The sequence below is a fragment of the Toxorhynchites rutilus genome, chromosome 2 (genome assembly GCF_029784135.1).
Source record: "Toxorhynchites rutilus septentrionalis strain SRP chromosome 2, ASM2978413v1, whole genome shotgun sequence".
In the NCBI taxonomy this organism is placed as follows: Eukaryota; Metazoa; Arthropoda; class Insecta; order Diptera; family Culicidae; genus Toxorhynchites; species Toxorhynchites rutilus.
In genome coordinates this window covers 176,446,398-176,469,835 of record NC_073745.1, presented here as the reverse complement: position 1 = coordinate 176,469,835, position 23,438 = coordinate 176,446,398, and the positions used below count along the sequence as shown (strand labels likewise).

The 23,438-nt window shown below is 40.5% G+C and overlaps 1 protein-coding gene across 2 annotated transcripts in view; it reads right to left on the bottom strand.

Annotated features, from left to right (window-relative positions):
- The window catches only part of LOC129771215 (cytokine receptor-like), a 75,197-nt gene extending 53,569 nt beyond the window's left edge, over positions 1-21,628 (bottom strand). Inside the window, exons 1-3 of one of the 2 annotated variants that reach the window (XM_055774638.1) lie at positions 21,431-21,628; positions 21,277-21,355; positions 2,941-3,016 (exon numbers count right to left, since the gene is read on the bottom strand). In XM_055774638.1, the coding sequence (XP_055630613.1) occupies positions 2,941-3,010 (70 nt within the window). In that variant the 5' untranslated portion in view covers positions 3,011-3,016; positions 21,277-21,355; positions 21,431-21,628. Of the gene's footprint in view, positions 1-2,940; positions 3,017-21,268 lie in introns of both variants that reach the window. The other variant, XM_055774639.1, reaches the window with a different exon arrangement.
- Between the last annotated feature and the right edge of the window lie 1,810 nt (positions 21,629-23,438).

The window sequence follows — 23,438 nt, the reverse complement described above, 5'->3', positions numbered from 1 at the left end:
GAGGACATTGGATGCATAAAACCTTGTGCCTCCAACGTAACGCTCTCGTTTTCGAAGTTCTCCAAATATTCATTCATTCAGAATGAATTCAGATTCAACTTCAAACAAATGATCTCTAAATCAACGATAGTCCTACGTCACCCTTCCGGTTATACCATAGATATAACCCACTTCCTGTTTTTTACTATTTGAAAATGTCAGGGTGTGATATGTTGATTTAGGTAGGCAAATTAATCTCAATCAGATCACCAGGTCCGAAAGCAACATTAAATTGGTAAACTGTGAATGAGAATTTTTACTTCAGGTTATTTGATTTCTTGAATCACGTAGCACTGCACCTTACTTCACCATCTATCTATATTATGGTGGCAATGGATGTATGGAAAAAAAAATTATCATCGAATTTCAAAAACCGACCATGTACAATTTGTTTATTGAAATTATCTGTGCAAAATTTCAGCTCATTCGGACATGATTCAGGAGTGCCTCAAAGCGCTCAAAGTTTTGATTTTTTTGGTCCTCGAAAATCTTCCAAGGAGTAAAGGAGTAAAGGAAATTTGGAAAATCGGAATTTTCTTTCCGACGCCAAGTGTATTTGCAAGTGGATGAAAAATTTTGCACGAAAATTGTGTCTGAAAATGATCTGATATTATAATGTCGAGTTTTGGTAGAAGTACTGAAATTTTCTAGTTAAAAATATTTTTAAAAGATAGATTAGAAGATCAATCAATGAACAGTTCTGCGATTTGACCCATGAGCGTGCCCTTAGTAAGAAAACGTGGATGTGATAACGAAAAATAAATGTTGGACGTATCCAAATACAAATATATTTTTGAGAAAAATGAATTTCAATTTTTAAAACAATTTTTTTTCAGTGTAATTTTTATAATTTTTTTGGTATTTTTTAATGAAAGAATAAATTATTTCCTATATTTCATTCTCTGACTAAAATTTAAGTTTTTAAGGTCTTTTTGTTTATGTTTTTATGTTTTTTTTCCGAAAAGGCCAAACTTAAAATTTCAACTCAAAAACTATAAGAACTACATAATTTTGGTCAGACAATGAAATATAGGAAATTGTTCAAGGTTTCATTAAAAATAGCAAACTCATTTAAAAAAATCATTAAACAAAATCCTTTTGAAAAATAAAATTTGTTTTTTCTTAAAAACATTAATATTTGAATATTCTACACAGCTATCAACAAATCTCCCATACATTGGAAGAAGGGCACAGTTACTGTTGTTAATTTTTCTGAGAATTTGAAAAAATATGTTCTTGAGAAAAAATAATTTCAATCTTTAAAACATTTTTTTTCAGTTTAATTTTGTTTATGTATTTTTTACTTGAAAGTTTGAACAATTTCCTACATTTCATTCTTTGATCATAATTTTATAGGTATTGTAGTTTTGGAGTAAAACATTGAAAAAAAAATTCGGCCCTTTCCAAAAAGTAGTCTAAATTTTTTTCGAGATTTCAATTTTCGAATTTTCGAAGCGGTCACCCAAGAGAGAGTTTTCAAAAAAAAATGTTGATGCCAAATGTCTTAGAATTGCATGAAACGTCGAGATTTGCTTTTGTCTAGAAACAATTTTTGTCCAAAAATAAGTTTCTGGCCCTCGGTGGTTTTTATCGGAAAAGTCGATTTTTGACGATTTTTTTTCGAGATAACAGTAAATGTCGACGTTTCATGCAATTCTAAGACATTTGGCATCAACACATTTTTCGCTAGTTATACGATTAAATGTTTGTGGGTCTACACAAACAGCTGTCGTAAACAACTTCCAGTTTCGTATGGAAAGCATCCTTCGAGTCTTCCTTCGGGCAGAGTGCACGTTAATGATGCTGTAGTTGTATAACCGCCCTAGAATCCGAAACACACACAACCTGTCACAGATCCCATGTCATTTGGTCATACAACATCACATTTTGCCCAACATGATGAAGGCGCTACGTAACTGAACTGACAAGGTTTAAGCTGTCGCCACTCGAAGAATTTTGTGATTAACAGTTCTATAGTACTTTGCTGATGATTCCAATCCGTTTCTTTCCTTTCTTGATTTTGCGCAGTGATAGTGCTTCACAAAAGTGAAGCAGCGATGGGATTTAATTACTCTCTTTGATAATGTTTTTAAACATTGTATTTCTAGCACGCTTTTTCCTAGCAGGATTTCTAGAAATAGTGTTATTATTTCTAGGAACTAGAATTAGTTGTACGTTCAGTGCTGGTCAGAGGGTTAAAATCTGTGAGGAACAACCGAGGTATATGGTATTTAGATATAATCAGTTCCAGGAATGTTTCCAGTACTGTTTATAAGGGTTAATATGGGTGAGGATATATTCCATAAGGTTAAAAAGAATTGAAATTATTTTTTTCAATGACATTGTAAACCCTTCCTCTTGTAGATAACTAAAATGAAATACTTTGTTCAAACGTATGCAGAACAATTAATACCTAGAAAACAAAATGAAAAATTATCACGTAGATGATAAACTGTTACTAGGACTCAATGGTATAGCAAACACCGACGTGTTATATGAAGGAAGGAAGGAAGGTATTGAATTAGAGAGACTTTAAACTCTGAGAGTTCATTCGTCTCTAAGGTGTTATATGAATGAAACCAGAAAGGTTTAAACCTTGTCCATTATGTCCATATGACCAATTTTAACTACGTCTGATTTTTATTAGGACGTATTCAAAATCACTTACTTTATTTCGAAAAACGGGAAATGAAATCTGCATGAAATTCTACATGAAAAACTATATAAAGCGTTTCATTCTGAGACTAAACGTTCTAGAGATATAACAAACTTCATATAATGAAAATCACTTTCGTGAAATAATAAAAAATACATGCTACTGCGGGAAATTATTAAATCTTCAAGGGAATTATTAAATTTGCATTATTAAATCTTCAAGGGAATAAAACACATTTTACTTACATCCTAATCCTACCACTGAGTACGCGGAGATCAACAATATCAGAAAAAATGGGATTCGCTCTCCAAGCATTTTGACCTGAAACAAAAAAAACATACAATGGAATTATTTCAGCAAATTATTCGAAATTTAGAATATGTAATAAACTCACAGTCAAATTGTGTATTGTTGTTGATTTTTAATCCAATGTGTTATTCAATTTTTTATTTCATCTCCATATATATAAAAATGTTCTGTTCGTTTGTGTACGCGTCAAAAACTCGAAATATACGGAACCAATTGAGCTCAAAGTTGGACACAATATTCAACCTATTTCAAGGAGTGTTGTTACGGCATAAAAAATTGGAAAATTGGAAGAAAAAAGATTCTATATATGACCAGAGTGCGTTTCTGAAATTGAGCTTCTAATGAAAATCGACTATTCAGCAAAGGAATATGTGTTCTATGCGATGGAAACATCTTTTTTCCACGTGTTTGAAAAAATCGTGAACTGAAATTGAGTTTCGAAGTGATTTAAAATTTATCGATTTCCCTCATCTATCTCTATCTCTCTATATATAAAAATGTTATGTTCGTTTGTGTACGCGTCAAAAACTCGAAAAGTACGGAACCTATTGAGCTCAAAGTTGTACACAATATACAACCCACTTCAAGGAGTGTTGTTACGGCATAAAAAAATGGGAAAATTGGAAGAAAAAAGATGCGGTGCAGCCGGGACTCTCCAGTCTGATCTTCAACGTGGCGCTGGAAGGTGTTATGCGGAGAGCGGGCTTCAACATGCGGGACACGATTTTCAACAAGTCTAGTCAGTTTATCAACGTGGACATAATCGAAAGAACACATGCGACGGTAGCCAACTTGTTTACCCGACTGAAACACGAAGCAGGATTGATTGTATTTGGGATCAATGCGTCTAAGACTAAATAAATGCTAGCGAGCTCGAGATGGTAGAGGAATTTGTCTACCTTGGCTCGTTGATAACAACTGACAACAACAACAGCCGTGAAATTCGAAGACGCATAGTCAATGGAAGTCGTGCCTACTATGGGCCCCGCAAATCCTTGGGGTCCAACAAAATCCGACCCCGTACGAAGTGTCCAATGTAGAAATTCCTAATTCGGCCGGTTGTTCTCTATGGGCACGAATCATGGACGATGCTTGAAGTGAACTAACAAGCGCTTAGTATTTTCGAACGCCGAGTGCTCAGAACAATATACGGTGGTGTACGGGAAAACGGAGTATGGAGAAGGAGAATGAACCACGAACTGGCACAACTCTACGGCGAACCTAACATCCAGAAAGTCGCCAAGGCTGGACAAGTGCGATGGGCAGCAAGATTGCCGGACAGCAGCCCTGAAAAGATGTGGTTCGCATCGAATCCGGTAGGATCAAGAAGGAGAGGAGCCCAGCGAGCGAGGTGGTTGGACCAGGTGGAGAATCGGTGATGCCGGGAGTTGGAGAACTGCAGCCATGGATCGGGTTTATTGGAGAAAAGTAGTGAATCAGATCTAATCTTAATGGGATGGAGAGTTAAGAGAAACAAACTAGCCTACGGCTGAAAGTCTCTATAATAAAGAACAAAAAATGGGATGTAGAGTCATAGTAAATAAATAAGAACTTGAGATATCCACCCTTATTCTCATTTACGGCCGTATCCGTATATTCATTCGTCGGATACGATACGTCGTCATAGAAAAAGCTATCCTCATTTACGGCCGTATTTCTGTGTACTAGATTTACTTGAGCAAACTACATTATCGACATCGATGACAGATGTTTTTTATTTTTACACTTTTGTTTTCGATTAGGAGCATTTAGTGATCCCCGATTTTTGAAATTATTCGTTCATCCACTAATCGATTACTTTTCAGCAGTTTGTTATTCGATACGATTAATCGCTCCAAATAATCGATTAATCGATTAATCGTCACTCTGAGAGAAATAATTAGTTAGACCATTTGTTAGAAAGCCATCTGGTATCAAAAAAAAAGTTTTCTTTCCGCCTGAAAATCAATTATTATCTTTTACGCTTCCCTAAACTCATAAACGAAGCTCATTTCGAATCGACGGCATTGAGCTTCTTTTAGGAGTTTAGGAGAGCGTCCAAGATAATGATAGATTTTCAGGATAAAACTGCAGCGGCCATACGGTTTTTTTGCTCTGGGTTTGGATCGATTAATCGACGTAAATTATTCGTTCGCTTCGATTATTAGTTGTGCAGTATTCGTTCGATTAATAATCGATTTCTGTAGGAAGTATTCGATTAATCGAACGATTATCGGGGATCACTAGGAGCATTGTGTACAGTCTTTATTGGAGGAAGAAACAGAAAAAAAACCGACGTTCCCAATTTCCTACAGACATTTTGTTGTGCGAATGTCGATTATAGGCAAATTTATCGTGTTACTCCAATGACAGCACGATTGATCTAATGTGATAACAAATCGATAGTATGTGAATGAAATCCGCCGGATGATAAGCGCATTGGCGTATTCGCGTGAAATTCATGCCAGCTTGTGTGCAACTGCCTACGACATTACATCGCAATTAAAGCAGACATGTTGGAAAAATTTTCCGGTCACTTTCGACAACAAACGTGTTCGCCTGTTCTGATTGCCTAACCGATATTTACAGTTCTAACAACAAGTTGGTTTTCTCGAAGAAGTAAATCATATGTGCTCACTAAATGCCGATCAGGCTCTTGCAATCAAAAATTCGGTTATTTTTGGTATAATTGATGAGGTTCAAAAGTTGCACATTCGAACGGTACCAATGGGTGAGTCGGTACGTCGTTTCGGTGTTATAACGGTGCGAATGGATCTTCAGGACTCGAGTGGACTGACTCCTTCCAGATAGAGCACGCCAACTCTGACGACAAATGTAACTTCCTCAAACAACATGGGTCTGCTTAATCCAGGAGCCAGCCAAGTTCGGCTAAGAAGCTGAAATTCAAATTCAACGAGCAGAATACGTTCGAGGTGCTACATGCACCTCAATTCATGTAAACGGAGTAGACTATGTCACTGATTTCGGTGTAGTTGTGTAACGATTCGAATACTTTTACATTGTCGGCACAGCATTGGTCAATCCAGAGGAACTAGAACCCAAAGTAAGAAGGATTATCATCTATCACTAGCGAGAAGTTAGCGAGAAGGACATCAAGGGTGCGTGCTATTCCCTCGTTGAGTTCAACGGCCGAGTATTGCTAGCCTCAAGTACGATCGCATGAATGGACTGATGATAAGGATTTGCGACTTGAATGTTGCCATTTCAATAATGTGTTGGCATTATATTGTAAAATTTGGGGTAAGCTGGTGGGTGATTTGATGCGATCTATCACGCTGCTGCTTTGGGTATCTAACGGAAAGTTGTTTTGAGGAGACCGCTCGCGACTATAAACCAAATTGAATGACAGCAGTAAAAATATTAGATGACGGTGCCTTCCTCGGGGCGGATAACAGCAACAATGTATTTGTTTGCCTAAAAGATGGGTAAGTACGATTTCCGTAGCTCGGTTTATCATATGAACAATTTTTGTATTTATTTGAAGGGGCGCAACAACGGATGACGAACGACAGCAAATACCAGAGGTAGCTTAATCCCATCTCAGTGATATGATGAATATATTCCGCCACAGTTCGCTCGTGATGCACAACATCGGTGAGCGAACGACGCCGACAACGGGCTGTGTGCTATTTGGCATAATCAGCGGTGCAATTGATCTGGTCACACGAATACCACCTGATTATGAACTATGAATTTCTTCGAAAGTTACAAGAAAGTTTGACTGACATAAACAAATCTGTTGGCAGAATTGATTATTCGTATTAGCTTAGTTTCCACACCGAAATGAGAACGGAACGTTGCGAGGGATTTATTCATGGAGACCTTGTAGAAAGTTTTCTGGATTTAATTCGGGAATAAATGTACGATGCATTAGGGTTGCGGATCGACGTGGATGGAATTAAGAAGGAAGCGGTCGTAGAAACGAGAAATTAAACACTTTTCTAAAAAAGTTTATTAATGAATCAACTCATTAATCATGTTGGATATTTCCTAGCGTTCGCATCTTTTTATCGGACTTGCCATTATCGACCCTGCGAATGAATGAATAGGTTAGTTGACTCTTCCGAATGTGATCATATTACTCATTCTTATTCGACAGTTTCTTTCGCTCGAGCTGATCCTGCAGTGTGATGCCTTTCTTGAGCTCCGCCTCAAGCGAATCTATTATGACACCACCACCGTGGTTTTCATCACTGAGCAGACCTGAAAGACCATTTCCATCTGCAGATGACAACAGAGGAACCACATTAGAATGACCAGCTGTACCTGTTGCTGCTGTTGGTGCAACTGAAGCTGGTGGTGGTTTCCCTCTGAAGCCTGTGTGCATTGGAGTGGGCGACCATTTGGGCGAATAGGTGCCGCCACTATCGTTCGGATCTTCCTAGGATCAAGCATACCATCGAAAAATCGACGTGAGCAAATCTGTTCCGGGTACCGTCCAACTTCTGGAGGAATTTTCCGACGAGAATGCCGACTTCCGTAGGGTAGCGTGCCCATCGAAACCACTTGTCGATTTCTCCTCGAGACCTCGAACGCGAAGCTAGGGGTAAAAGTTTCATATGAGAATAGTTGAGCCAGTTTTTAGCCAATATACGAGATGCTAACGCTTGCTGGTGGTGAGGGTAAACAAAGGCTTTTCCGAAAAATATTTACCAATTGCAATCTCAAAAAATAACAAAGCGAAAAGAATGAACATTCGTTCCTATAATTTATAAACAATCGTCTCATACTAATATACTTGATGAGAAAACCTATCGACAAATCAATCGATGCAATTTTTCAAAATATAAATCTGACAGTGAGAATTTGTATCTAAAATTCCGCTTGCATAAAAAATATGACAATGATAAACGAAGCACGTTATTATAAAAGGTAATAAAAGAAAAAGAAAATCCACAAACATATAAAAATGTGATCATATAAATAACGGTAATATATAGTGCAAAACAACATTAAATTTGAATGTTGCAAGAGATAACCATTTCTGTACTGGTAAATGCATTGTAAGAATCCGGTTCTCTCGTAACATGTAATAATTGATCTGTGAAATTCGATGCTTCCTAAGATGTTCTAGCGCTCATGGACCACCACATTTCTGTTGACAAAATTTGTGCGTGACGGAAGGTAGTTGCTCCTGCAGTCGGCTTTGCCGAGAAATGTGTAGAAATATATCACCGGTCGGTTAGTAGTTTGACTAAGAACCAAAAGACTTCGCTGCATGTTTGTATGAATTGCTGCACAGCTGCATTTGGTTCACCGTTGTTAATCACAGCGGCAGCAATTCGACTGTTCTGATCACCATGCGTCTTGCGTTGATCCTGCAGTTTTTTAAGGAGTAAAGCGTTCTGCATTATGAATTGGGTATGGAACTGAAGCTTACGTTGGGATGGATAGCGCGGCTGTTGGGTTGATCGTTGCTGTTGTTGCATTTGTGGTGGATCAGTTGCATTCTCAACGTTGTTTTTCATCAGCATTCGGCGCAAAATACCGGTCTGTTGGTTTTTCCTGAGAATTTGCATTTAACATTGTAAACGTAAACACCTCCTGACTGTCAACGATGTCGATAATGTAGTACACCAATAACTTGATCTAGTACGACTGTAAATTGAAAATACGACGAATGACTCGTACGAAAACAAGGATGGGATTTGCGTACGTATCCTATTCGTTCGAAAACTATGATAAGGGTGATCGTGTACGCCAGTTCAAAAAACCTAGTTTTGAGAAAAACGCGTTTGAAGTTCATTGTTGTGGCCCTACCAGGTTAGATATCGCTTCGCTAAAATGGCTCTAACTCGGTAAATAATAGGATTTTCAATAAGTCCTTTCTAGGGTATATTCTTGAATGACTAAACTACAGAAATAAAAAAAAATTATTTTCTTTAAATTTCTAGATTAGTATACTGCCTTAAGATAATTTTCGTAGACAAACATATTCAGCTTTGAGTAAAGGAAAAAGGGGATAAAAAGGATAGAAGTTTGGCCGGATACCTGATTGTTTTCTAGACCGTATAGCCGGATATCCGGCATAATATGGGTAACCACTTAGTAGTAATCACTCCCCTTCTTCATTAATCTAAGGTATTGATGAGACTAAAATAAAATCGTGGGGCACGTTGGATTTTTATTATTTACAGTTAGTTGTTTTATCATATGCCCCACGATTTTATTGTAGTCTCAACAATGCCTTATACGCTGCGTTTCACAACTATAGAACCACTCATTTTTTCTGAGTTTCCACAGATATGTAAGAAGTCAGTTGAATTTAAGTATATAGTGCAGGACATAATAACTATCTTCATTTATAAGATTGGCCATTTGAAGTTTATTGATGTGTCCAGGCGCGAAACATTCAAAAAACTTAAATTCCAGTGTTTTATATCTATAGAACCGGATGGAAAAACTCTCACTCCTTCAAACAGTTAACGTCAATTTCACATGAATTACAAAAAGTTTCTACTTCGTAGGTCATTTTTAGTTCTCAATCAGTTCAAATAACACATTCGGGGTGGTTTCGACCAAACTGCGCCATGTTTTATACATACATAGTGTACTAAATAGTGTGTATCTCGTTCTACGTAGAGGATACTGCTCGTTTAATCTCTCCAAATCTCTCATAGTGCTTGTTTCCTGCATCTACTATTCATACGATTACTCCTCATAAGTTTTTGAAATGATTTTGATCTGGTAAACAAGCTGACCAGTCCAGAATCTGAAGCCTCTATTCATTGAACTATGCCATGACTTTCCGTATTTTATGAATTGACACCAAATCACCCAATTATCACGGTGTTCTTGATGCAAAAACAGAAGTAAATGGTTCTGAAGTCTTCGTTGCACTTCTGACAGTTCATTCGTGTTCATGGCGAACTATCTAAACCAGGCCTTTTTGAGAAAATTCTCTTCGAACCATAAAAATCCCATCTCCAATGCTGCAGGTCCAAATTTTTCATGTAATTTTTCAACTCGTAACTTCGCAGGCGGCAGTTTGCTGGTTTGAAGAAAATATTTTTTAAAAGGCCTGGTTCAGATGGCTTTTGATCGTCACGAATGCACAGTCAGAAGTACAATGAAGTACTTCAGAATCATTTACTTCTGTTTTGCATGGAAAACACCGTTATAATTGGGCCATGACTTTCCGGATTTTATGAATTGATACCAAATTATCAATTCATAAAATCCGGAAAGTCATGGCATGGTTTAATGAATAGGGGCTTCAGATTCTGGGCTGGTCAGCATTTTTACCAGATCAAAGCCCTATCAAGAACTTATGAGGAATGATCGCACGAATAGTATATGCAGTTTGCAAGCAGTATGAGTTATTTGAAGAGCTTAAACGAACAGTATCCTCTGCGTAGAACGAGATATACACTACAACATGGTGCAGCTTGGTCGAAACCACCCCGAATGGGTTATTTGAACTGATTGAGAACTAAAAATGATATACGAAGTAGAAACTTATTGTAATTCATGTGAAATTGACGTTAACTTTGTGAAGGAGTGAGAGTTTTTCAATCCGGTTCTATAGATATGAAACACTGGAATTTAAGTTTTTTGAATGTTTTGTTCTTGGACACAACAATAAAGTTCAAATGGCCAGTCTTATAAATAACTAGCTGACCCGACAAACGTTGTTCTGCCATATAATGTATTTCTAGAGAATATTTTGGTTGGTAAAAATAACGAATATTCTTCAAGAGAGTTTGAATGTTTTCGTTCAGAACTGTCAAATTCATCTAAATGATGATTTTCACAGCGAAACATACATATGCGTACCTCTTATTTTCGATTTTTTCTTTTTTAATTTAAATATCCTTGTTAAATGAAGATATGTATAGTCAATTTTTTCGAATTTTTCCAATAATCCCAAATATTTTCCGAAGTACCCTATCATTCTCAATTGGGTGAAGACAAACTCACAAAATATATCGACGACGTAAATCTGATCAGCCGTTCTCCTGTGATGACGTGGGAAAAGACTAGCTGACCCGGCAAACTTCGTCCCTAAATTTGTTTTTTGTTATCAATACCTTCAAACATTCACGGTTTCCTACTATGAGCATGTTCATGGGTCTAATCGCAGAACTGTTGATTGACTGAAAATTCCTAGTATTTCTAACAAAACTCATCATTATAATATCAGATTTTTTTCAGACACAATTCTCATTCAAGATTTTTCAACCACTTGCAAATAACATGTTTCTCCGTTACCTGGAATAAATGTTTTACACAGAAAATATGATAGAATAAAGACAGCCCTTAATGGTTAAATTCCTTCCTCGAGTTCTGATCTTATCAACACATTCGACGATACTTTTTTATTGGTATTGTTGCCGAGACCCCTCGTCGCGGCGAAAAGATGGTGAAGCAACCTGAACCATCGCGAGCGAGTCGGGCGAAACGGATCTAGAAACTTCCATAACCATAGCTACGCCATTTGTTATTTTCACTCCTCAGCATTGTACTAGTTATTCGGTTCACGTTCGGAAGTGTTCATTTGCATTATAATACATACTGTACGCTTCAAATTTGCAACACAGTAAGTGGACAATTTAATTGAATTCAGATATTTAAGAAGCATTATTTAATAGTAATTTTATATCTTAACATGAACTCTTGCTGTAGTAGTTTTTCTGGAATTAACCCTTCTGGTTGAAAAGTGACGGAGAAAATCTGAAAACGGAAGAAAATACCGATAATGTAAGAGATTAATTATACTTACCTTTATTATGTTCACTAAATACTTAAAAATAAATTATTGCTTGTAGCTGCTTAGTAACGCAACTGAAGAACGGTGTTTGTTCTGACTTCGAGAACATTCTACAAGATTATCGTCCTGAGTTGGATGATATCTTGCCCGTCCGTTGCCTGCCAAGAAGAGGAATAAATCAACCTACAGTTGAAGACGCAAACCGAGCCACACCGGATTTAAACGATAGCACCGAGGCGACAGAGGTCGCAGAAAATAAAGTCGGGGCCCAGTTTATCCATTACTTGAGCCGGTCGAGAGCTGCCAGTCATTACAGTAGTTATTAAATTTATTAGTGTGTTGATTAACCCATTAGGGTAATCATTTTGATTCTATTATGCCGAACAAATCCGGGAAGAATAACACCCCCGCGAGCAATGCAAGAAATTGCTACAAATGTAGTCGAGCTGATAGTGAAGATAATATGGTGTGTTGCGATTTGTGCGAGCGATGGGAACACTTCCAGTGCGCGGGTGTAAGCGAGTCGATTGCAGAACCAGATAGGAGTTTCAAGTGTAATGATTGCTTGGAGAATTGTGATGGTGCATCGAAGTCTGATGCATCATTCAACGAATCGTCTGTTAGCAAGAGCAGCCAAAAGTCTCATAAACTGCAGCTCAGTCTACAACTTCTCGAGGAGCAACGAAATCTGAGGAAGAAGCGGATTGAAGAGGAAGAAGAGTACCTGTGGCAAAGATACCAGTTGTTGATGCAGGCTGAAGATGGAAAGGATTCGTCGAGCAGGAAAAGCGAAGTTAGCGTGAAAAGTAAGCGTGAACAGATGGAGAAATGGCTCACCAAGAATGCTCAAGTGGAGGGAAAAGAACAATCGAAGCATCCGATGGCGGGAGTGAAGGCTATCCAGTCGGTCTCAGTCGTCAGTCAGGCGAACCCGGGGATTCTGGTGCCATCATCGATCACGGTTTCTTCAAGCGAAGGAACGTTCAGTCAACCTGTGTTGAATCAAGAAGTACTAACAAATTCTGCGATTCCTGTGGCAGTTGTAACAACAGTTGGTGAAAGATTAGTCACGTCAGTTGGCACAGCCCCGATGATCTCTTCGTCAGTAGTCTCGAGTATGCCAATCGTGTCAACGATTTCGAATTTGCCATTGACAGTAAATCTAAATCCTTCTATTTATCCGGGCACTGCACCGGTTTACTCGTATCCCGGAACGAACACGATAACATCCAGTGCACCTATGATGATTCCGGCAATCCCATACGAATCGAGTAGTATCTATAGAAATCCACAACAGCATTTGGCTCAAACCAGTGTTAGTCCGTCGGCGTGTTTGCAGAATTCAGCAACATCCAATCAAGTAGCTGCAGTTCCAGGGAATGTTCTTGTTCCATTTACGTCTGGTTCGTTCCAGTTTCCGACTGTCTCTAGCGGCGCTCTATTCGGGTATTCAACATCAATCGCTGCTGAAACACCAGTTGCGTTTCCAGCAACATCAGTAGCACCACCACCGATACCAGTCGGTGGGATTAGGATCAACTCTTCAACCCATTCGATCGGACCAACTAGTGCTCAGTTGGCAGCGCGGCAGGTCATGCCACGGGAATTACCAAAGTTCAACGGAGATCCCGAGGAGTGGCCAATTTTCTACAGTTCGTTCAAAAATACGTCGGAGGTTTGCGGATATTCGGATGCTGAGAATCTGGCCCGGCTACAACGATGTTTGGGAGGATCAGCACTGGCATCAGTGAGAAGTCGTCTGCTTCTACCCGCAGCAGTTCCGTACGTGATTGAAACGCTACATAAGCTCTATGGAAGACCGGAGATACTCATCAGTTCGCTTTTGAAGAAGGTTAGAAACGCTCCGCCTCCGAAATCAGACAATTTAAATACCATCATCGCTTATGGATTGGTAATTCAAAATCTCGTTGATCATATCGTCTTGGCCGATCAACAAGCTCACTTGTCGAATCGGATGCTAATCCAGGAGTTGGTCGATAAGTTACCCACCTCGCTGAAGATGCAGTGGGGGAATTTCAAGCAAGGGTTCTCTCACGTCAACCTGACGACGTTCAATAGTTTCATGTCGGGGCTAGTGAATTTGGCTTCTGAGTTGTGTATCGGTGTAGACTTGGAGCACATCAATCAAAGGCAGCTTAGGGTGGAGAAAACTAAGCAGAAGGAGAAGCTGTTCACTCACGCTAATGAATCGTCAACTATTTCAAACAAACGAAGTGCAACTTCAGTCGAAGAATCTTCGTCGAAAGCGTGTTCCTATTGCGACGACGATGGGCATCAGATACGCAACTGTTCTAGCTTCAAGTCGTTGGACATTGGAGGCCGTTGGAAGGCAATGCGACAGAAGAATTTGTGTCGATTGTGCTTGATACCTCATCGTGAATGGCCGTGTCGTTCTAAGAAAGAGTGCGGAGTGGATGGATGTCGCATTCGTCATCATATGCTGTTGCACAATATCCGAAATGACGCGTTCGATTACTCCAAATCTAGGGAGACCGTTCACAATAATCATCACCACACGAAATCGTTTTCGCTGTTTCGATACCTGCCTGTGACGCTGTACGGAAATGGGAAGCAAGTTGAAACCTTCGTGTTCCTGGACGATGGATCGTCATCAACGTTGCTCGAAGAGGGGATCGCATCACAATTAGGCATTGAAGGTGAACCAGACAACCTGTTCCTGAGTTGGACCAGAAAGATTAGCAGACACGAGAAGACTTCCAAGCGATTGAGTGTGAAGATATCTGGTTCTGGTAAAAAGGAATTGTTCCAGCTGAGCAAAGTTCGAACCGTGCGTGAATTGGGACTTCCAAGCCAGACGGTAGATTACGCAGAGTTGGCAAAAGCGTACCTGCATCTTCAGGGTCTTCCCGTAGCCAATTACGCAGATGCCAAACCAGGCATAATTGTTGGTCTAGAACACGTTCAGCTGCTTACTAGTTTAAAAACTCGTGAAGGTGGTAACAGTGAACCGGTCGCAACTAAGACCCGGCTAGGCTGGTGCATATATGGGAGAAATTCCGGTAACGAAGTATCCATCGTACAGTTACACGTTCATGCCTGCGAAGAAATGACCAATAACGATCTACACGATTCGATGAGAAAGTTTTTCGCGGTAGAGGATGCCGCAGTAACAAAACAGCTTGAAGCGGAGGAAGATAAGCGAGCACGAAGCATTCTGGAAGCCACGACTGTACGAAAGGGAAGTCGTATGGAGACGGGTTTGCTTTTCCGAACAGATGTTGTGAAGTTCCCGGACAGCTTTCCAATGGCGCTCAGCAGAATGAAAGATTTAGAGAAACGGCTGGCTAAAGATCCTGAACTGCGTAGAAGAGTGAACGAGCAAATGGAGAACTACGAACAGAAGCAGTATATCTGTAAAGTATCCCCGAAAGATTTGAAAAAGATTAATCCACAGCGGGTGTGGTATCTCCCGTTAGGAGTGATTATAAATCCCAAGAAACTCAACAAAATACGGATGGTGTGGGATGCTGCAGCGAAGGCAGGTGGTGTCTCATTCAACGATATGCTACTCAAGGGCCCAGATCTACTCGTGTCTCTCGTTTTGCTACATTTCAGGGAAGGCAAGATTGCGGTATGTTCCGACATCCGCGAAATGTTCCTGAGGATTCTTATTCGGGACGCAGATAAATGGTCGCAGTGTTTCCTATGGCGTACCAGCTCGGAGGATGACATCCAAGTCTACGTCATAAATGTCGCGATGTTCGGGGCAACCAGTTCGCCATGCACGGCACAATTTGTAAAGAACAAAAAGACGGGTGGGTAATGTCGGGGACATAACCGGAGTGACGTAGGACTATACAAAGGGGACAGCTTTTGTTAAATATATATTTTAAATATATTGTTTTATTTTCTTCTCCTACGTGAATACCTACCTATCTACCTGAAAAATGGGTTAGTTTGCTGTTTACTCTTTCTGAACATGTTGGTGGTTCTGAAAACTTCTTTTTTTATGAAGGCTCACCACCTAGCCCCGTACATGGAATACATCTTTACATTGTCTTTGATCCCCATGTACGTCCATCTCGACCATTTGTTTTAGAAAGCATTGAACTGTATTTCCTAAACTCTTTTTTGGAAGGTTTAATGGCCCTGAAAAACGCCTTGTTTTATGGAATGGTTCCAATTTAGAAAACTTAGTACTCGTGGTTTTGAAAAAAACCATTTCGAACGCCCTCGATGCCGCCTTGTTCTGGATTTGCCACCAAAGCAGTTTGTATAAAGAACAAACTTTTTTCTTCTGCTACCAGCTACCGTTTTGCGATTGCGTTTGCCACTCGCCACTCGCTGCAACTGCCTGTTGTCTTGATCAAGGCGCCTAGAAGTATATCCTAAAGTGGGCCAACTTGCTAAAACCGCTCTTCAGCCATCTTGGAAGTCTACTGTGTTTTGTTTGTAAACAAAACACAATACGCTATTGCCAAAGCTCGCTCGTGATCAGTCTGTCTCTTTCACGCTACAAGCAAATAATTCCCCTTCTGCTTTCTTCCGTTTTGTTTTCATATACCGCTCCCCTAACCAACTTAGTGACGAAACCGCCTCACCTAGTACCATAGACCCGTCTTGGTCTTGATTTCCACCGAACCGAATGTGTTCTGTTCCGAATGCGGGTTTTCTTATCGTCGCGAGCAGCTTTGCCAGCTAACTCGATCACTTCGGCGGCCGAAACTATATAACGCCGGCTCGGCCTAGCTACCCTTGCGGGAAACTCCAGACCAACACGGTTCGAGCGGGATTTTGCCTTTCCCTTCACTTTTCCTCCTTTGCCATGTCCAGACATGGCTGCTTGGGTTGGTTTGTTGATGTGTGGGATGCGAACTGATGTGGTGTACGGTTTGAATGAGAATGATCGTTACGGAAGGAAGGAAGGAAGGTATTGTATTATAGAGACTTTAAACTTTTGCAGTTCATTCGTCTCTGGCCTTGAGAAAGGCCCTTTGAAAACTCTACTCTACTTTACTCCAGCGCTACCACCTCCGCCCTCTTGCCTTGAGAAAGGCACTCGATCCCTCGCCGTCCAGCCCGTCCAGCAACGATGTTGTCCAGTCGGTGTCCACACGAAAAAAGTGCTTGAGAAAGGCACTCGATCCCTCGCCGTCCAGCTCGTCCAGCAACGATGTTGTCCAGTCGGTGTTCACACAAAGAATGGATCGTTACGGCAGCGGAGCGGAGATTTTTAAGCTGACTGGCTGGCTCGAGAATTACGCATGTGTGAGACTGCGACCAATGTTTCGTTCATATTTTTTCTTTTTCCTTTCCAATCGTGCTTCATTCTATTTCGCTGCTGCTCTGGTTGCCCGTTTTGGTCGGTACGATTTGAGGAGCACAAAATGGACCAATCAAAAATGGGCACATAGTGGATTTGGACAATGCTTGATATTTTACAATTATTCAATTATTTATCTCAAGAAAAATGAAATGTTATTCGTTATGATAGATGCGTAGATATATTTCCTATCAATTGATGCAAAAACCTTTGCGATCTATTGAGAAATGCTCGAGTTATAAGCGTTCCAAATCTTGCATTTTTTCTTACTTGTTCAGTGCCTAGATTTCCATTTCACCCCCTATATCTTCCGGTTAGACGTAGTCCTACGTCAAAAATGCTTATGATTACGTGAAATTGTTTCCCAGAGCAGTAGAGGCAATAGTTAAGAATCATTATGTTGATGATTTTCTCGATAGCGTCAACTCGGTCGAGGAAGCTGTTCAGCTTGTCCAGCAAGTACGGTTAATTCACGCAGCAGCAGGATTCGAATTCGGGAAAATTCTTTCCAACTCGCATGAGGTGCTCGACCTTCTAGGTGAAACTGAGTCATTGAGCAGCAAGTCCATGACCCTAGAGAAAGATTCTATGTACGAGCGTGTTTTAGGTGTGATGTGGGTCCCTACAGCAGATCACTTCACTTTCGATCAGACAGGGTTGAAAAGCGTCTCAAACAATGGTGGAGTGGTCCCAACAAAGCGACAAGTCCTACGAACCGTGATGAAGTTGTACGATCCACTGGGATTTGTGGCGCATTTCGTGGTGCAAGGCAAAATATTGATGCAGGAGATATGGCGCACTGGAACTAATTGGGATGAACCCATAGCGGAGCCGTTACATGATCTATGGGCCAGATGGATGGCTCTATACGAAAACGAACGAAGTGAAAGTCCCTCGATGCTTTCTTGGAAACTACCTTCCGCAGGAGATTAACGAAATCGAAATCCACGTGTTCACAGATGCAAGCGTTGCCGCCTGCGCGTGTGTAGTCTATTTGAGGATATCGTACTATGGAGGAACCTGGTGTTCATTTGTCGCAGCAAAAACGAAAGTGTCCCCGCTGTCAATCCCTCGTCTGGAGCTTCAGGCTGCCATGGTGGGAGCACGTCTGCTGCAAAACGTTTGTTCAGCACTAACTCTCAAACTTAAGAGACGCTTCCTATGGACCGATTCAGCAACAGTCTTGGCGTGGCTGCGATCGGATAGCCGTCGATATCACCAGTTCGTTTCATTCCGTGTGGGTGAAATTCTTTCATTAACCAACGTTGACGGATGGCATTACGTTCCCTCTAAGCTCAACGTGGCTGACGATGCCACCAAGTGGAATTCAGAATCATCGTTTGACCCAGAAAGTTGTTGGGTCAAAGGCCCACCGTTTCTATGGGGCCCGAAGAAGCAGTGGCCGAAGCAATCAACAGCAATTATTGAATCTGAAGTGAATGCGGCGTGTGAAGAACTTCGCATGGTGGCCGTACACCGAACGGCTGAAGAAGTAATCAAAGTTGAACGATTCTCGAATTGGAATCGGTTGATTCGAACAATGGCCTATGTTCACCGGACAGTGAAAACCTTCAAGGGAATTTTGCGTGAGGAAAATTTGCAGCATGGATTAAGCCAGGACGATTTCGCGAATGCCGAGCAGGCACTATGGCGCCAGGCTCAATCACAGGTATACAAAGGAAATTCACGATCTGAGTAACGGCAGCAGCGTTGACAGAAGCAGTTCATTGTATTCACTGGTTCCGTTCATGGATGAATTCGGAGTTATTCGCCGGAAGCCGGATCGGAAACGCACCAAACATTCCATATGCAACGAAATATCCGGTTGTGATGCCTAGGGATCATCATATTACCCTACTTATGGTACATTCCTTTCACCAACGGTTTCTACACGCTAATGGCGAACCAGTCTGCAACGAACTGCAGCAGTAATTCTACATACCCAAGCTTCGAGTGCTAGTACGGAAAGTTGGCCGAAACTGTCAGCATTTCAAAATAAAGAAGACAGTCCCCAAGGCACCGCAAATGGGACCACTGCCCAGAGTGCGCCTAACACCCTTCATCCGACCGTTCACCTACGTCGGTGTAGATTACATGGGGCCGTTCGAAGTTCAAGTCGGGCGCAGTGTAGTGAAGAGGTGGATCTGTCTGTTCACTTGTCTTACGGTACGGGCTGTCCATCTCGAGCTAGCCCACAGTCTGTCGTCGACTGCCTGCGTGATGGCATTCAGGAGATTTGTGGCCAGAAGAGGCGCACCATTGGAAGTATTTTCGGACAACGGTACGAATTTCGTCGGAGCCAATCGCCAGTTGTCTGAAGAGAAAAAGAAAATCCAGGAAATCATCGAGGACTGCGCCGCCACTTTTACAAATGCGAATACCCAGTGGCACTTCAACGTTCCGGCAGCTCCGCACATGGGAGAACCATGGGAGCGTATGGTGAAGTCCGTGAAGACAGCAATGAAGGCGATATCGGATAGTCCACGACGTCCAAGTGATTAGGTATTGGAAACTATCATGTTGGAGGCTGAGGCTATTATCAACTCGCGACCTTTAACGTACGTTCCTTTGGAGGCACCCGAGGCAGAGACACTCACACCGAACCACTTCCTCCTGTACGAGTCGACCTGAATCAAACAACCAAGTACTGATAAGGTGAACGGAAACATGTTACAAGATAGCTGGAAACTTGCACAACACATCAGGGACGAGTTTTGGAGTAGATGGGTACGCGAATATCTTCCGACTCTAACAAGACGCACGAAGTGGTTCAAAGCAACTAAGCCGCTGGAACCTGGAGATCTGGTGATAATCATCGATGAGCAGACGAGGAGTCGTTGGGAACGAGGACGAATATTGAATACCTTTCCGGATACATCTGGGCAAGTGAGGCGTGCTATTGTGCAAACTGCCAGGGGAGTGTTCGCATGGCCGGCAGTGAAACTTGCAGTTTTGGACGTACAAGGAAATGAAGGGAGTCCGGAAAACGTCGCTCCGGATACAGAAATGGTTCACGAGTCGGGGAATGTTGCCGAGACCCCTTGTCGCGGCGAAAAGATGGTGAAGCAACCTGAACCATCGCGAGCGAGTCGGGCGAAACGGGTCTAGAAAGCTACGCCATTTGTTATTTTCACTCCTCAGCATTGTACTAGTTATTCGGTTCACGTTCGGAAGTGTTCATTTGCATTATAATACATACTGTACGCTTCAAATTTGCCACGCAGTAAGTGGACAATTTAATTGAATTCAGGTATTTAAGAAGCATTATTTAATAGTAATTTTATATCTTAACATGAACTCTTGCTGTAGTAGTTTTTCTGGAATTAACCCTTCTGGTTGAAGTGACGGAGAAAATCTGAAAACGGAAGAAAATACCGATAATGTAAGAGATTAATTATACTTACCTTTATTATGTTGACTAAATACTTAAAAATAAATTATAGCTTGTAGCTGCTTAGTAACGCAACTGAAGAACGGTGTTTGTTCTGACTTCGAGAACAGGTATAGATAGAAGAAGATATAGGAGTGCGTTTCATCGTGTGTTGAACATATGGGAATTTAATTTTCCGAATTTTCCCTTTTTCCTTCAGAGTGTTCCCTTAGAGAGGGTGGTGGATAGGCTAACCACCATAGAAACATTTATTGCACCCTAAAACCTTCACACGCCAAATTTGGTTTCATTTGCTTGATTAATTTTCGTGTAATGCAGAAATTTGTGCTTCATTTCTATTTTTCCGATGAATTCCGATAAGTCCTCAAAGTGATTTTCAACGTTTGCATTATAGGATCATTTATAATTTCCTACTTTTTAAGCTTGCATTGGAATTGGTTTCATTGAGGTTCGTGGCATTCGCGTTTGCGAATAATTCTCTCGTGGATACTTGGTGCTTCACAGTACACGAAAATTGGGTTGCAATCATTCGAAAATATTTTCCAACAAGCAACGATAATAAGAATTTTACAGTCCCATATTTATCAATCTTTGTACAATCAAGCGGTTAATTGGCACCTTCGTAGAAAATTTCAGGTTATCTTCCATATAGGTAGATTCCAAGAAACGATCCAATAGATACTCAAATTTTACTATAAGTAAACTATTCTTATTTTTCTGTATTTGGAGAGAATGTTTTTACTTGATTGTGTGGATTGAAACCCAACTTAAAATGAATGTGTGGAAATGCTATTATTGCCCATTATTCTATATGAATATATTATCGTTCTAACATTTTATATTTCACCATATACGCACATACTCACATTAATTCCAGGAACTATTCAACTTAAAAATCATTCAGGCCATTCCAAAGCAATATATATTTACACAGCCCAACATCGACTGAAACAAACAAATTTATTAGTTTTACGTGTTCTACGTATTTTTGCACACGCAAAATTCCAAGAAGCCGCTCACTCAGTTCAAAAATAAATTTTCACAGCGTGCTTCATTTCCGTCATATGAATATAATACTATCACAGCACTAGCCAGTATTATAGAAACACTATCAATATACGGAGATCGCCACAAAGTTATGATTAATAAATATTAGATAGAATTTCACTAAATTTCTGCCTGTTGATCGGTTTGTGAAATAAAGCTAAACATAAACGTCACATTTGCTGGGCGTATACAAAACCGTAAACAGGGAGGCCAGGCGACTTTTTAAAAATATCTACAAGCGGAACAATAAAATGCTATTCATACATCTCGTAACGAAACAAAACGTCTACGTAACAACAACGCCCCCAGTAAACCTGAATATTCTAAGTCGTATATAAAGTGGGATCCCAACGTCAGCGGATCCCAGCTAGCACTAAATCGTATAACTATATTACGTACAACATCACCCAGCAAACACTACATCGTACAACTATCGTTCTTCTCTTCTTATTCTTCTTCTTCTTCAATGGCACTAACGTTCCTAGAGGAACTTCACCGTCTCAACGTAGTATTACTTGCGTCATTTTTATTAGTACTTAGTTGAGATTTCTATGCCAAATAACACGCCTTGAATGCATTCTGAGTGGCAAGCTCTAGAATACGCGTGATCACAGTGCAAGTCGGAGGAAATTTCTTTGACGAAAAATTCCCCCGACCAGAACGGGAATCGAACCCGAACACCCGGCATGTTAGTTATGACGCTAACCACTCGGCCACGGGAGCACCGTACAACTATCGTATTTATCTTATATTTCGTGTGGTATATGATGCGTCTAACTGGCATATATAGAAAGCTGCCTCTAATTCGACATACCGAGGCACCACTCAGTGTCGGATTAGAGGCGATTGTGGCCTTTAATAGGACATTCGCGATGACAGTGATACATTGTCGACATCTGGTGGCGACTTTCAATTTGGGGCCATAATTTGAGTCCTAAACTGGATAGTGTATTCACTATCAGATTACAAGGCACGAAGCCAGTTTTAAGTGTGCTAAACATGCAACGTACCGTCACAGTCAATACAACGTAAAGGAAAGAAACATCAAATATTTTCTCATGGAAATCAAATGGTCTCATTCACATACACCCCAGGAACGGCAACTTCGACGTCGGCGAAATAAGTCCAAGAGATTATTTGACGGAACCGCGACGGAACGTTGTATGGTAAAAAAATGAAAAATGTAAAAAAATCAAATGAAATTTCTAAATCATTTTATTTATTTACAGTGAATCGCCTCTAATTGGACTTACTTTATATGGCTAACTGGTATATACAGAGAGTTCCCTGTAATTCAACATATCGTGACTCAGTGTCGCATTAGAGGCGATTGTGACCTGTAATTGGACATTCACGATGACAGAGGTTCAGTGTCAATGTCTGGTGGCGACTTTCAATCTGGGGCCATAATTTGGATCCTAAACTCGATGTCCAAAAAAAGTCCAATTAGAGACGAAAATGTCCAATTATTCGGGTTGAAATTTTCATTTAAATTTTACCAATTTAAGGCTGCTTTCGGACCTGCTGATCTGGTAGAGATTAATTTACCTCCCTTAATCACCATATAACCACCAGACGTCGACTCTTTTCATACGAAATCACGGATATTGATATATCAAATTCCTTATATGATGTGACATAGCGATAATTACGATCCGTATGAACGATTTTCCACAGCATATAATACAATTTTTCGCAGTACTATATTGATTGATTCAGTTTATATTTTTATGTGACTTACAAACTGCATCAGCATGATATAAATTTATGATTTCGTATAGATCGATTATGTATGATTTTGATTCGATCTTACTTTATATGCGACTTACAATATGCAAAGTTATGGAATTAAATGTTTGCTAGGTGTTCATTACACCCTTTTCCATAGCTAACGATTCCACACTGACCTCATCGCGAACCAGCGATTCACCAGAATCTCCGGTGCGGAAATCTATTCCTCTTTGAAAATATCCAGCGCAAA